The sequence below is a fragment of the Dromiciops gliroides genome, chromosome 5, assembly GCF_019393635.1.
Source record: "Dromiciops gliroides isolate mDroGli1 chromosome 5, mDroGli1.pri, whole genome shotgun sequence".
Lineage (NCBI taxonomy): Eukaryota > Metazoa > Chordata > Mammalia > Microbiotheria > Microbiotheriidae > Dromiciops > Dromiciops gliroides.
In genome coordinates this window covers 273,607,735-273,624,408 of record NC_057865.1, presented here as the reverse complement: position 1 = coordinate 273,624,408, position 16,674 = coordinate 273,607,735, and the positions used below count along the sequence as shown (strand labels likewise).

The 16,674-nt window shown below is 41.9% G+C and overlaps 1 protein-coding gene across 2 annotated transcripts in view; it reads right to left on the bottom strand.

Annotated features, from left to right (window-relative positions):
• The window catches only part of NEDD1 (NEDD1 gamma-tubulin ring complex targeting factor), a 63,044-nt gene extending 49,208 nt beyond the window's left edge, over positions 1 to 13,836 (bottom strand). For both annotated transcript variants that reach the window (XM_043968836.1, XM_043968837.1), the window contains exons 1-3: positions 13,709 to 13,836; positions 10,359 to 10,502; positions 5,943 to 6,037 (exon numbers count right to left, since the gene is read on the bottom strand). In XM_043968836.1, the coding sequence (XP_043824771.1) occupies positions 5,943 to 6,037; positions 10,359 to 10,494 (231 nt within the window). In that variant the 5' untranslated portion in view covers positions 10,495 to 10,502; positions 13,709 to 13,836. The remainder of the gene's footprint in view (positions 1 to 5,942; positions 6,038 to 10,358; positions 10,503 to 13,708) is intronic.
• Positions 13,837 to 16,674: the final 2,838 nt, after the last annotated feature.

Below are 16,674 nucleotides of genomic sequence, written 5' to 3'. Positions count from 1 at the left end.
CGAATACCAACATCCTCTACTCTAGATGCAAGAGCAGAATTGTAGAGATGCCTGAGCAAGAAGGAGGCATCGAGGAAAGCAAACTGAAATTCTCGTCATATAAAATGGAAGTAATAGTGGTAAGCAGAGGAACCGCACCTTGAAATGTGGCCAAGCAGCCTCAAAGCCTTCTCTCAGAGGTCTTATCTGGTCCTTACCAATAATATTTGCCATCAGGATCATTAATTAGCCTGTTCAGTTCACCAGCTTATTATGTGAAGCAAAAAGACAGAGTAGAAAGAATATGGGCCATGGAATCACAACACCTATGTCTGAATTCCAGTTCCAATTCTTATTAGACATGTGGCCCCAAATAAGTCACTGAGAAACTGAGGTTCAGGTCCCTCAAGTGTTAAATGAAGACAACAACCCTAACTTGTACTATCTGCCTCCCAAGCCTGTCTGAGGATCAAACAAGGCATTGATTACACAGAAAACCCTTCCTCAATTGTAAAGTGATCTTTTGACATAAGGTATTAATTATTCTATTATCCTTCCACCCAGACTCTCCTCCAATTCCTCACCATGAAACAAGGATGGCCCTGGGTCCTCAATTGCTGTGACAGAGGAACACAAAGAGATCCCGCTCAACTGGATGGTCTCTGAGCATATATCTGCTGAGAAAGGTGCTACCCAAGGAGACATCTGCTTTAAGATCAGAGAGGCTCATAATGTTACCTACAAAGTGATGAGGTTTTTTGGCCTCTGTAATTCTTTTTTTTTTGGTGAGGCAATTGTGGTTAAGTGACTTGCCCAGGGTCACACAGCTAGTAAATGTCAAGTGTCTGAGGCAGGATCTGAACTCAGGTACTCCTGAGTCCAGGGCCGGTGCTCTACCCACTGCGCCACCTAGCTGCCCCAGACTCTGTAATTCTTGAATACTAGTCTGCTAAGGTATGGAAGGGTCGCAGTGTTGGATGGGAAAAAATATACACAGCAAAGAACCCATGAATCCTTAAAGCATTCATTCACCTTGTTAAAATTCTCAAACTACATTAGAGCAAGCATAAACTATATAAATCCCATGTTCTTGTAGTCTGATAGCCTCAAGAAAAGCTCTCTTTTTACTTTGTAAATACAGTCAACCAACTTTCCTTGATTAGGACTTTGACCTACATGGTATAAATTAAGTTTCCTTCTTTGCCATGATCCTATGATCTCTGCAGGTTAGCTCTACGATAAGGTGTTCTGGAAGTCAGCTTGACCTCGGAGGAAATGCAGTAGGTCAGTCAGTATATCTGAATGAGTTGGTATAGACACATGCTTGTACACAAAGCCATGGACATGTGCTAGGCCCTAGAGGTTAAGCGATAAAAATAGGAATAGTCCCTGCACATAAGGAGCAATTTACTGAAGAGACAGAACATATACATGGAAGTATATAATACAAGATAATTTTAGGAGGAAGAAAGCAGTAGAAACTGAGGCAAGGGACAACGGGAAAGATCAGTAGAGTGTCATGGCAGAAGTAGTACCTGAGCTTACCTCTGAAGGAAGATCAGAAAAAGAGAGGCAGAGATGAAGGAGAGCCACCCAGTCATGTAGGATGACCCATGCCAACTTATAGTGGCAAGAGAAGGAATGTTAAAGACAGCGCAACTGTTTGGGCTGTAATGTAGAGAATTATTAAAGGGAGCAATGTGAAACAAGGCTAAAAAAAGGTATAAAAAAGTTATGTTCAGAAAACTTCAAGTGGTGGGATGAGAAGTTTGCTTTTTACCAGAGAAATAATCAGAGTCACTGAAGGCTTTTGGGAAAGCTAGTAACATGAGACTTATGTCTTAGAAGATTGTTTTAGCCATAATATGGAAGGCTGTCAGAGAAGACTGAAAAGAAGGAGATCCATTAGGAAGCTATTATCTCTCCAGGTAAAAGTGATGAGGTTCTAATCAAGGGTGGCTACTGTAAGTGAAAAGTTATGGTCAGAGGTGAGAGATGGTGAGGGGGTAGAATCAACATGATCTGGCGACTAACTGTTTAGGGGAGGCAGGGAAGAAGGATAAAAGGGGAAAAAAACCCTCTAAAGTTATGAACCCGAGCACCTGGAAGAGTGCTGGTCCCTCAACAGAAATAGGACAATTTGGAAGCAGGATAGGTTTAAGGAGTAACCAACACAAGAACAAGCACTGATTAGACACCTACTATGGGACAGTCACTGTAAAAAGCAGCAGGGACACAGAAACAAAAATGAAACTGTCCTTCCCTGAAGGAGCTTATGTTTTGTGAAGACAGAAATACACATATGTGATGTACATTCAAAAAAAAAGAAAACGAGGGACAGCTGTGGGAGATAGGTTTGTTCAGACATGGTGAGTCTGAGGTTCAAGTGAGAGGCTTCTAGGAAGAAGAGGTAAAAGCATCACTGGTGATGGGGATTGGAAGTTGGGCAGGAGATGTGGACCAGACATAAGGTTTCAGAGCCATCTGCAGAGAGATGATCATTGAGCCCTTGGCGGCTAATATGAGCAAGCAAGGGAGAGTTTACTGAGAAAAGAGGCCCAAGAAAAGGTCCTAAGAGAATTGTATGGGGCACCCACCCTACGAGATTACACAACAGATGATGACCCCACAAAGGAAGCTGGGGGAAAACATTATAGAACCAGAGAGCAGAGGCCCAGAAGGTGGGAATGAGGCTCAAGGGGCAGAGAGGAGCAAAGGCTATAGAGAGGTCAAAGAAAATCTCCTTGTTAGGCCTATATTAAGGATATTGCTACTGAAAAGAGCAGTAACTGAGATGCTACTAGGGCTGAAAAAGTCATATTGTCGGGAGCAGCCAGGTGGTGCAGTGGATAAAGCACCAACCCTGGATTCAGGAGGACCTGAATTCAAATCCGACCTCAGACACTTGACACTAGCTGTGTGACCCTGGGCAAGTCACTTAACCCTCATTGCCCCACCAAAAAAAAAAAAAAAGATATATTGTCCACATGGATATTAAGAGGCCTTCTTTTCATCTAAAACTATTCCAGCAGCTTGGCATTTAACTAGAAAGGTGTTTTAGTTTTCTGTTCAAAATAGTCACCTAATGGGTATAGGTAAGCAGAACTCATCAACCTCTAGAACTACAGAATATCTATTTGCAAGTGCTATATAAAGAAGTCACTTCATTCTAAACAAAACAGTAAGATTAGTGTGTCATGACTAATCTCAATCTCTCCCTCCCTCTCTCCTTGCTTCCTTCACCCCCGCCCCCCCTTTTTGGAGAGCTACAATCAGTCAGCATGCATTATCAGCCAGAAATTTAACCTTAAGGAAAAAAAACAGGCAAAGGTGATTTTCTTGGAACACTCACATCTTTGGATTTTGGTTGTCTTAAAATCTCTAACTGACCTGTAGGGCACAGTGAAAGGTTCACCTTTTAGTAAGCTTATCCCAAGGAACAGAGAAGAGTTGTTTTTATGTTGAGATTTCATTAACGTGGCTAAAAAACATAATTAATGGATTTTGGAAAAATTGAGATCTTGTGTCCCCCCCTGCCAAGATTTTTCAAGGAATGGGCATATTTTTTTGATGCAAAAATAAAGCATCTGGTTAAATAAGTCCACGTTTCAAGTATGATATTTAACAAAACATACATTAATTATTTTCAATATTAGTTTATCTTTTAAAAGATATTCTCTGAATACTGGCTTAAGTTTAACACGTTAGTTCATTCAAAATTTTCAAACATTTACTCATGTGGATGAGGCTATAAATGAACAATCTGCCTCAGAATTCTCATTCCAACATTTCTCTGGCACCTGCTCAATGTTATGCACTGTGCTAGGCAACAGGAAAGCAACAAAGACAAATATACCGACCCTGCCCTCAAGCCATTTATAATCTATGAGGTATCTTTTACACCTACGTGAACAAGTATGATACAAATGAAAACATAAGTGCATAAGCAGGATGGTGCTATAGTATAAATGAGGGGAAGTCATTATCACTAGTGGTAGACTAAATAAGGCTTCACAGAGAAAGTGGCACTGCAAGTTGCCCTTGGAGAATAATTCTGATTCAAAAAGAGGAAGAAGGGCATTGCAGGCTCTTTCCCAAGGGGGTAAGTGCAGAGAGGCAGCAAAACATAAAACATCCAATATGTAGTAAGTAGCCCAATTTAGTTGGAAGAGTCCACAAAGTGAAGTAGTCTGAGAAAGATTGGAACCAAATTATAAAGAGCTTTGAAAGTCAGACGAGGTGTTTTCAACTTTATCCAGGAGGCAATGGAAAGCCATTCTGGGTAATGGAAACGGATCAGATGCCCATTAAGAAGGGAAGACAGATTGGAGTCCAGAGCCATTTGAAACAAGGAAGCCAGTTAGAAGGCTACTACAGTAGTCCAGTCAAGTCGCAATAAGGGCCTAAAGCATGGTGCTGGTCGATGGGAACATAAAAAAGGAAGAGGTCAAGAACTACAAAGAGAGACCATGATAGCAATAACAGCAGTACTTATAAGCACTAACATTCATAAAGCACTTTACAGTTAGTCCTTCATTTGATCTTCACAACATCCCCTGGAGGTGGGTGCTTACATTATCCCTTTTTTTACAGATGAGGAAAGTGGGGCAGACAGACATCAAGTGACTTGCCTAGGGTCACACAGCTAGTAAGTGTCCGAGGCCATATCTGAACTCAGGTCTTCCTGACGTCAGTCCCCGGGCTCCAATGCTGCCACCTAGCTTTCTACTACCACAATAAAGGGTAGCTTATTGTACTTCTCATTGGTTATTCTAGTCTACATGGCAGTCTTATCTCCCCTGCTTGTTATTGCCTGGGGTCACCAAGCTTTAAAGTATCAGAGGTAGGTCTTTCTGACTCCAAGTTTAGCTCTTCCTGATTCCAAGCCATGCGTGCTTCTACTTGGCACCTAAGTAATGTCTGATGGATTACTGGGAGGCAATGGGATAGAAATGGCATGGTGATGCCATATGAGAGAGCATATTAGGTGACTATGGCCCCCAAAAGTTCTCTCAAGAAGCAGTGGTGACACCGCTGAGATCGCACTTTCTCTGCTTTCGGAGGGGATATTTCTCCTACCTTCAGTCAACTTCTGGCACAGGTAGCCAAGAATATGGATCAGTAGTTTGTCTACCTATCAGCCTAGCCGGCCTATTGTTTACCTATGAAGGTCAGCAGAAAAATGCTGGTTCACCTCTAAGGCAAACTGGATCATCCCATATGAGATAGAATGCCACTTATTCTTCTGAAGGGATTAAACAGTTTATCCCACAGACTAGGGATTATGGTAATTCCAAGGGCTTTAAAATAGGTATAAGAATGTTCTAAAGACAGTAGCAACAAAACTAAGCAAAGCAGCAGTTACCTTAAAAGTGTTTTCTAAAATCCAATCAAAATCAGGAAGAAACAAGATCCCTCAACTAATAAATCCCTTTGGAAGATTTGCTCTACTGAACAAAACTGGGCTGAGCATAAAGGATGGTCCAATCCTGCTAGCACTACCGCCAAGGTGAGACTAGAGGTAGAAAGAGCAGGACCAGGTGAGATAAGGTCTTGTGGAGGTGAACCAGGGCCAAAAGGAGGGCTGAATTAATTCCCAGAGCGGGGATTGGTCCAATCATCTGGGAGTCATAAAGACACTCGAGAGACCCCAGCCATGCTCAGCCTCCTAAAGCAGTCACTGAGCAGCAGAAAAAATCAGGGGGCAACAGGGTTCCTCAAATGAAGTAAGAAGGTGTCTCAATTAAACAAAGGGAATGTCTGCCCCAATGTATGCTTTCTATAGGGATCCTTCTTTCTGGAAGGAAACTAAAAAGGAAGCTTGTTATTATGGAATAATCTCTTTGCTACGAGGTATTACACTGTATTATATTTTTGTATTTAACTTGTAGTTCTTAATGAATGATATGATAAGCCATCCTTGCAATTAGGAATGAAGCAGGGAAAAAGGCAGAAATACTTACCCCTTCAGCTAGCTCTAAAAGTGGGACTGGTTTACACTTGCAACTGGAAATGACTATTTTATCACCACTGGCAGATGCAGTCACCAAAAAATTATCTAAATGAACAGTTATGGAAATTGAACAATACATGAAAATCTACTTCAAGTTCATTTGTAACTAGTTTTAGAACAGAGGCAAAACCCTCAAAAAGAAAGAGCTATTTTATTAAATTTAGAAGAAGGTTAAGGGAAATATATTAAGAACTGGTAGATCGATAGTGCTTTTTAAAGTTGTTCCGGGAAACACTAGCATTTCTGGTTTTACTAGCACTTGGAAGAGTTTATAAATGTATTTCTCTAGTCTCCTTTTTTTTAAAGGGTGAGTCAGCATTTCAAGTTTTATCCCTTGAATATCACAATAAGCTCAAAAGCCATACCAACAAATATCAACAATACATCTCACCTGTGGATTTTTGCTCAAGACAGACACTGGCCTCCTGGCTGCCCCACAAACAAGACGCTCCATCTCTCAGCTCTGGGCATTCCCTTTGGCTGTCCCCTCTGCCTAGAACACTGTCCCTTCTCCATCTGACTACTGACCTCCCTAGCCTCCTTTAAGTCCCAACTAAAATCCTACCTTCTACAGGAAGCCTTCCCCAAAACCTCTTAATTCCAGTGCCTTCCCTCTGTTCATTATTCTCTATTGATTCTGTATATAACTTGCTTTGTATATATTTGTTTGCAAGTTATCTTTCCCATTAGATTATAAGCTCCTTGAGGGTAGGGACTATCTTCTGCCTCTTTTTGTATTACACTCTAGTGTTTAGCACAGTGGCTGGCACATAGCAGGCACTAAATAAATGTTTGTTGATTGACTGTCACATGCTAATTAATAGAATAAAGCACTCTAAACTATATTGTCCTATTTTTCCCCCATTAGAAAGATTAAATCAATCTAAACCATATTTCCTTTCTCTGCCAGGAAGCTGAAACTAGACAATCATGTACAGAATATGGAAAGGATGTTAATTATAGTAAACATCATATTAAAATAACAATTTTAATGTGAGGAAGAATTACTAAATCTTGCTTAACAAAATGGGATAAAAATGAATATAAAAAACAATTTAGTTAAGCACTTCCTTAATCTCAAGTAATGAAAATTATGATTTGAACTGTAACTAAGAATGGGAATGTTTTGCTTGCAAACGTAATAAGCTTGGAATTATTTTTTTCCTTTTGTTTTCTTTTTTCAGATACTGTCAGACTGTTTAGATGAAACTAAGGTGGGGGAAAGGTTTTTTTTGTAGTCTAGAAATCCCAAGTTGTATTACTAGGAGATTATTTATATATTCATTCACATAACAATGTGCATAAAAAAATAAGATCGTGCCACTGCTTTATTTACTTACACAAACTAAAGAAAATATTATTTTCATTTTTGGCTAAATATTACATTAATGACAAGATCATTTTTCCTCGCTTACTTTCTATTCTTTTGCTTATCTCAATCTTTACCATGGACAAAAAACAGGAGATGACAAGAGAAAGGCCGTGTAGGTGCATCTGTGTGTTTTATGTACACATATGTATGTGCGTATAAAGATGCATGTACACATTTTCCTCAGAAGTCAATAAAAACATTACAAGAGTGACAAAGCCTTAGGTGGAATGCTCAGGCTCAGACACTAGTTGTGTTGCCAAGTCATTTAGCTGGTCCTCATTTCATCTAGAAAATGAGGGGTTTGAACCCAGTGGTCTCCAAGATCCCTCCCAACTCCAAATTTACGCTCCAACAGGGAAAATAATTTCTAACATACCTGGCAACATCAGTCTAGAGATCTTCACAGAATAATGCATTTATCATGTACGTGAGATCTTTTGACACAAGATGTAGCAAGACTGTTGTAGGGATCGTTTTTGAGTCACCTGGGTTTCGTTACAAAGTTAATTTAACAAATGAATAATTAGCGAATGCTTAGAAATTCTTGAAGTCATGAGGAATACTAGTCTTTACTGTAAGTTTAATAAAAGAGTTCAAAAGGCTCATAAAATGAATTAAATTCTCTTAATCCAGGATTATAGTTAAGGTCCTACTTCTTTAATATTGTATCTTCAGAAAGTTCTAGTGTAGTTTTAACATTTAGTAACCTAAGTGAGTCATAAGAGAAACCAATTACTTGTAGCAGTACTTAAAGGGCAACTGTTAAAGTTTAGGAAACTATGTCACAGAATTGTAGATAATGTATTCTTATTTTAGCCTTCCAGATGGGAGAACAGGAGTACTGCCAGAGACCCCCTGCTGTGAGAGCATGGGTTGACCTAAGTGGTTGAGGTAGTTAGGGTTTTCCTGTTCTTTCAGAGACACTTGTTCTCTCTTTGTTAACCTCTAATATATTTTAATAAATGTTTAATACCTAAACTGTTAAACAGTCGTCCTAGTTAGCTTTCCACACACGGGGACAGATAGGGTGACCACACACATTTAGTTTTACCCATCACACAGACAATAAATGGCTACTATGGACAAGAAGAGATATAGTGTCCATTGGCTGGGGAAATTTAAATGCAAGCAAAATTCATGATTTAGGAAATTACAGATTATTTCCATTATCATTATGATCAAAGCTATTGAGGTTAAAGTTACAAAAAAGGGCTTTACAAAGCTTGGCTCCCCTAAATACCTTAGACAATCTAATAAATATACTTTGAGTAATGGGATTTTACTCTAGGATGCTCTAGGAAAATCAACTGTTGAATTTTAGCTTCTCCATAGGAAACTGTGTTTTCAAAATCTTTGCCATAAGTAGAGGGAATTAATTTTTGTTATTTAAAAGCCTCACTCTTCCCTTTTCCCTTACCAATTCATAATAGTTATATGGCAGAAAGAACACTGCATTAGGAAATAAACTGGGTTTCTAGTCCCAACTCTACCATTACCTATGGCTAAATCTTTTCTGGGTCTCATTTTGTTCACCTGTAAAATGAAGTTTCATAAATTGGAGTATTACTAACCAAATTGTGACTTGTGGATTGAATGAAATGTTACTGTACCACAATAAACAAGGAATATAAAGGTTCCAGTGATGTATGGGAAGACTTATATGGACTGATGCAGAGTAAAGTCAGCGCACAAAAGACTACAGTAGTATAAATGGAAAAGATACACACACAAAAACCAATGTAATTAAATGTACATTATGTAATTAAATGACCAAGCTTAGTCATGGAGAAAGGAAAAAATGAAACACACACATGCACACGTATACATATACCCTTCTCCCTTTCTATTTTGCAGTGGTGGAGGACTATGGGTGTGTAACATTATACTGTCAGCTTTGGTGATGTGTTAGTTTAGTTTTGCCTTTTTTCTTTCTTTTTTATTCATTACTAAAAGGGATGGCATGGCAGAGAAAAATATATTTGGAAATTAAGGTAATAAAAAAACCCCAAAGTTATCAATAAAAATCCAAAGAAGCAATTGAAGAAATTAGGAGTCAATGATCTTTCAAGTCTCTTCCACTGCTAAACATTCTCAAATTCTGATTCTAATTATTTCTCCTAAGACAGAAGAGATAAATCATGTGGGTTTAGAAACCTAACACATCAGTTTAGGCTGGTGCTTTGCATCATTTTAAGAGATGAGATTACTTATCTCCAGCCAAGATAGGAAAGAAAGGTTCTAAATAGAGCAGTGGGATGGAAAAATTAGGCAACTTTCCACCTCTTTCACAGTCAACCTTGATCATGTGCCTTCACTATTTGGTTTAAAATGCTGCCAACTTGCAGACAAGTAAAATCTCAGTCTTAAGGGGCTTTAGATCATCTAGTCTTATTCCTTGTTGAAAAAGGTATAATTCTCCTTTCCAATATGCTTTTTAAGTTTTTTAAAAAGGCAGTTCTGTTAATAAGTTCTTCTTTAACGTAAGCCAAAACCCATCTCACTACAACTTATATCCATGGGTCCTAATTGTCCCCTCTAGTGCCAAGAAGAGTGAGACTGATTCCTCCTCCATACAAGGACCCTTCAAATATATAAAGAACTACCACCCCTCAGAATCAGGGGTTCAGACTTCCAAGGAGTCCATGGTGGGGGAAAAAAAATTACATCTTTCTTTTCACTAACCTCCAACTGAAAGAAAACATTTCCTTTAATTGTGAATATAACAAGCAACAGGTATTATTCCAAGGAGGGCTTCACTTACTAAAGGGACTCACGACAAATGAAAAAGGTTAAAGAACCATCTTTTCTCTAAGCTAAATCATCCTTAGTGTTTTAAACTGACCTCATTTATCCTCAATTCCCTTCATTCTCTCAGAGTAGAAGAATTGTTTAAACAAGTACCTGACTCTACATGTTCATTCAACTATTATATTTCGGGGGGGGGGTACCCAAACCCTCAAATATAATACAGTGCTGTTATGAAGAAAAGGATACTATTGCTACTCCAACACAAAGAGCTGATTCCAAGCGATGATGAATGGGGGTTGAACTGTTCCACCACAGTCATAGACGATGCATCCCATATTTTAATATCGTCCCCTGATGAGGCAAATCTGATGCTTTCTTGCATGACTGCACCTACAAAAATGTGAAACGTACAAAAACCATGTTGAAACGAAGCAGTTGATGTGAACCAAATGACTGTTTCCCCTCCATAAAAGCACAATAATAAGCAGATCCCAATTATCCCCAAATCTCAACTATCTGGAACACAGTGGAATACCAGGAAGCTGCCACCATCATCATCATCAACAACATCCCACCTAACATTGGCTTACTTTTTCAATTTACGGAGAGCTACCATGTACATTATCTTATCTAAGTCCTTAAAAAAGCCCTTTGACACAGCAAGGGGAATTATCCTTATGTTATGGAAGATGAAGCAGAAGATCTGAAAGGTCAAGGTAGCAGGTGAGAAACACAGTAGGGTCTACAGCCCAGGCCATCATCTGACTCCCAGTCCAGCTGCCAACACTGCTTCTCAAGGCTACTGAGAGGCCAAAAAGGCACAGAAGTTAATGCACCAAAGATCAGTCAGTTACTAACTCACAGAAAAGAACTTTACTATTCTTCTTTATCATACACACCTCATGTCTACACTCATAGGCTCATGTACCAAGAGCGGAACTCAAGGCCAAGTCCGAGATAATATAAGGTTCTTGAAGGCAGGGACTGTTTTTACATTTTATCTTTGCTTCCCTAGCACCTTGTACATAACAGGCCCTTCATATATGATAGATAGTCAAACTGCATCTGGAACTAAGTGGGAATCACCTCTAAAACCCTAGCAGTCACCCCACCTCTATTTGTGAGTCAAACACAGGTTTCTGGTGCACATTCCACTAGCAGGGGCCTAATGTAAAGATTCTGCTACCTGTGTGATCTTGTTGATTTCTGTTCTCTGTACCTTCTTCATCTCTCAAATGCAGATGCTGGACTACATTATTTCTAAGCTGTCTTCCACTTCTAAAACCCATGATCCAAGGTCTCCCTTAGGACAAGGACCTCATCCTCTTTTCAAGCTCTGGGCCTCAGAATTTAGCTCAGTAGCTGATACATATCAGGCACTAATGAAATGAGCATCTATTGGAAGGTCACCTGCACTAAAGTCCTAGTCTCATACAGCCTATTTGGAAACAACTCTGAGTTCCTTAATTCTACAAGACTTCTCAAATATCCACTATTTACAAGGAATTGTAAACTCCAAGGAAATAAATAGAAAAACAAGCCCATCCCTTAAGGAGCTAGCTTTCTTTGAGAGGAGGGATGACTCCAGGGGTGGGTTGAAGCCAGATCAAACCAGCTAGCCATGGTTAAATTCTCATTGTGAACATCTGCACCTTGGATACTGGCAAACACTACAAATCGGGGCTTAATGTAATGTTTTGTTAGTTGTCTGGACTTAAGAAAGCGATAGTGAAAATGTTAATAATGGAGATTAAACTTTGAAGGTTGTTACAAGTATGATGAAGAGGGGAAGCTGTTTGTTTACCAGCACATCACTAGATGACATGCAACTACCAATATATTAATAAATATAAATTTATGCAAAGTAATTTCAATAAAGAGTAAGGGGGGGGTGGGGGGTAGAACACTGGAAAGGACTTCTGTGGCAGGTGACACCGGGGCTATGGAGCCTTAAGCTTGTGAAGGGGAGTCAAATATAGGTTGCTGCCTTGGAGCACAAGCCCCAGGTGAGTTCTCCCAAGTGGGAAAGGTTTCATTCAGTCACAGTGTATCCAATGGCTTTTTCACTCCCCCATCTCTGATGCCACTTAGTAAGTTTTTCAAGGCTCCTGATTCAATTCAACAAATTCTAATGAGGATGCCTCCAGCGTCCCACTATGTGCTAGTCACCTGGGAACAGAAAGACAAAATCATCCCAGTCCATTCTACTGGCTGGATATTCCTCAGGGAAGGAAGAAATAATGCAGTTGAAAACACCTCTGAATTATCCAAAATCCAATCCCCTGGAAAGCAAGGGCTGAGTGGTGATAGAGGCAACCTCTGGTATGGTTGTGGTACATAGTGGCTGTGAGACTAGGGATGAGTCAATCAACCCTTCAGAGCCCCCAAGTAATTCTCTAAAGACAACTTTGGGAGCTCTGTACAAATGAAATCATAAGATCAAGATCTAGAGTTGTACAGGACCTAAGAGGCCATCTAGTGCCATTGACAAGTAAGGCCAAGAGGTTCAGGTTAGTGAATACTGATGGGCCTGGAGTCAGGAACGTTTGAGTTCAAATCCAGCCACAGACACTTAATCCCTGTGTGACCTTACTGAGGCATGAGTCAGTCCATTAACTTCTCTGGGCCTCACCTGTCAAATGAGGGGATTGGACTAGATAGTTCCAGTTCTAGATCTATGAACTTATGATTCTGGTGAGTCATTTAACTTCCAGAGGAGTGACCTCCTCTGCTAAATGAGGGAGACCTATGCTCTCCCTCCTCACCTTCTCGGGCATCCTTCAAGTTCCCACCTTCTATAGGAAGCCCCTCCTCATGCCCCTCAATGTTGGTGCCTTCCCTCTGGGTGGTTCTCAGGCTTGTCCAGTCTACATCTGTTTGGACAAGAGTTTGCTCATTAGACTGTAAGCTCCTTGTGAATGGGGACTGTCTTGTGCCTCCATCTGCACCCTCGGCGCTTAGCAATAGTGCTGGCACACAGCTGGTGCACCATAAATGTTAGCTACTGTTGTCAGCACAGCAGCCAGCACACAGTAAGTGCCTATCATGACCACTCCCCGGGGCTCAGGTCCGGTGCCCGGCTAATAGTTGGTGCTTAATAAATGTTAGTTCTTATGATTATCCTCGTGGCCGGCGCTTCTCCCCGCACACAGTGGGTCCCTCCCGGCTCTAGAGCTGTTCTGATGCCCACACTAGCCCCGGACACGACACTGGGCCGGCCCCTAAGCCGCCTTGGACGCGGTTTATTTTCCCACACTAGGCACAGCCCCTCGGGGCATTCAAGGCTTCTGCACAACATCTCCGCACAAGGTTCGGAGGCTGGACGCGCGTGGGCATCCCCCACGAGAAGCTCCTGTCAGTACCCGTTCCGGTCCTCCCCTCCCCGACACACACTAGAGCCCCTCACAGTAGGAGTACGGGGGGAGGGGGAAAAGCGGGACGCGAACGCGGCTGCGCGGGGCAAGAACGAGGCTGCACCGCCCCCAGCCCCCCGCCGGGACCTCCAACGCCCCGGAACCTCGGCAGCCCGGACAGGGGAGAGGAGAGTCTCGGGATGGGTGAGCCCGTCCCTGCCGGGGCCGCTGCCCGGGCCTCACCTTTCTGTCGGCAGGGGGGTGAGAGTTAGGAAGCCGGCGACGGAGTCCGCAGCCCTGGACCCCGCTCCAGAGCGCGACTTCCGGCTCCCGCGCGAACCGGTTGAAAACTTCGGGGATCGGAAGTCCCGCCTCCCTCTCGAGCCCGCGGCCTCGGTTCCGAGATGGCGCGTGCGCGCCGCGGGGCTGACGTAGTAGCGGGGGGGAGGGGTGGCTGGTCAGTCACAGCGGCTGCGGGGCAGTCCGTCAGTCACGGGCGGCGGGACCGCAAGGCGCATCCGTAGTCCGGGGAGACCACTGTGGTCCAGTGAGAAGACGGGCGGGCGGGCGGATGTAGACCCCGAGGCCGCGGGTTCGAACCCCTCCCTACCCCCTTATCTCCCTGGTGATCTTAGACAAGTCACTTGTCCCACCTGGACCTCAGTGTCCCCATCTGCATAATGAGGAGACTGGAAATGATGTTCCCGGAATATCTCAAGCTCAGTCACTTTAAAACGGAACTTATTAACTACCCCTCCCCCCAAGAAATCTGCCAACAAGTCAAGCGGTTAAAACACCTACTGTGTGCAAGTCACTGAGAATATAATGTTGGCTCTTATGATTATTCTCCTCCCCGGCGCTCCGCCCTGCACACAGTAGGTGTTCAATAACTGGTCACAACCAGAGTCATCACCCTCTACTTCTTCCTCAAGCTCCATAAGTATCATTTTTTCCTGTCTCATAGACTATCTTCTCACGGCCATCACCTCTTCACCCCTGGATCGTTCCAATAGCCTCCTGATTGATCTCCCCACTTCCAGAATCTCCCCTCTGAAATCCATCTTCTGTTACAGCTAACGTTCTCATAGCGCTGGTATGATGATAACGCACCCCCCCCACACACTTGGACTATTTACATTGTCCCCTAATTGGTTTATATTTCTGCTTTTCTCCTCTCTCCAAACATTCGTCGTGCTGCCAAAATCAAGCGTGCTAAAGCATTGGTCTGATCAGGTTAATTCCATTCTCAGGAATTTTCGAGGAGTCCTTATTGCTTCCAAGATAACATGAACAGCTCAAAGCATGTAGAGAAAGCCCTTCACAATTGGGTTCCAGGCTACCCTTTTCAGCCACACTTCACACTAACCACTCCCCTTCAAGTTCTCTGTGTTCCAGCCCAATGGCAATACTTGCTATTGCCTAAACTTGACATTCCCATCCTTGGTCTTCACACCTTTCTCTATTCCCCCTAGGCCTGAAATGCACTGTATCCTCACCTCTGCCTCTTAGAAGCTTTAATTTCCTTGAGAGTGTCAGCCCAGGTGCCACTTCTTGTGGGAAACCCTTCCTGATTTCTCTAATTGTGAATTCCTGTCTCACTTCCTTGAATAATCTTACATTTATTTGTCTGTATCTCCAGGACATAGCCCTGCATCTTGTACATAGAAGGAAGGGGCTTAATAAAAATTACTAGATTGAATTGAGATGGTGTGGTGTATCAGAAGGAATACTAAACTTGGGAGTCAGGAAACTTGGGTTCAGATACCACTTGTGATAAGCTGTGTCTATTCCAGATCAGGTGTCTTTTCTTTTTTCTGAAATCTTCTCTCTTGGAAACTTGCAGTCTCCTAGCCAATGCCTGTTAGCTCTCTGCCTGTGATGTCAGAGGCAAAAAGACAATCAGACACACCTGTTGACAACCCCACCCTTTGGTATAAAGCCTCTGCCCTCCTTTGGTCATGGAGCTGACCCCTTGTGTGGGATGAGGCCTAAAGTCATCTTGTACTGAACTCAGAGGACTGAAGAGTGATAAAACTTGAGTGTCAGGTACAGATGCTGCTCTAGCAGGATCAAAGGCTCCCTCCTTTCCTCTGCATAGCAAACCTTAGCCCTCTTATGAGATCAGTCCTGCATCACCACCTGAATTCTGATCATTTGCACCTGAATGTGCCATTGGCATCACACTCTCAATATGTTCAAAACAGACATGTTTATCTTTCTCCCTATCGGAACCCTATTCTTAACCTCCATTTTTCTGTTGAGGCTACTACCACCCTTCTATTTACCAGTGTTTGCAACCTGAGAATCATCCTCATTCTCCCTCAGCCTATCAGTCAGTTGCCAAGTCCTTTCAGTTTTTTACTTCACGTTTGCTCCTCTTCATTCACACAGCCATTCTTTTCTTCAGGATTATTGCAATAACCTCCTAATTGGTCTCACCACTTCTAGAGTCTCTCCTCTCCAGTCCATCTTTTGACTTAGTTCCCAAATTGATAGTCTGATAGCACTGGTATGACTGCTCCCTTGTTCAAGAAACTTCAGTTGGCATTTAAAGACCTTCACAAGCTAAGCTCAGCCTATCTTTCAGGTCAAATTTTACACTATTTCCTCTGACACACTCTGAGCTCAAACCAAACTGGCCTACTTGCACTTCCTTGCTCATGGGGAACCATCCCTTGCCTCCCAGTCTTTGCAGATGTAATCTTCCTTATCTGGAATGCTCTTCCCTCCATACTTCCACGTCTTGGAATTCTTAGCTCCTTACAAAATAAAGGATTTTTAGGAGCAAATGCAATCGACTAAGTCATGGGCATTTTCTGAAGGATGGTTTTGGTATTTTAAATTTTTAGACAAAGCATTAGAAAACTGGATTAGCTAGTAGAAAGCAATCAACAAACCACAAGACAGATGTTTTTGGAATGAATGAGAAGGTTGAAGTAGCACACTTACAGAATAAGAAATAGTACTTTAACTACTGGAAGTTAAGAAGACACTAAAAGACAAAAAAAAAAGACTTCAGTAAAATGGACAAAGTAACTTATGGAAAGCCATCAGTTCCTGATACAGTAATTAAATTTGCAGAAAGCCAGCTATATTTTTCGATCTGGGAAGATAGACATTTGAACTTTCTATACTCCATTTTGATAAGAGAAAAAGGATAAGCAAATAACCTACTATCATCGATAGTATTTTTTTAAAAAGCAACTTAA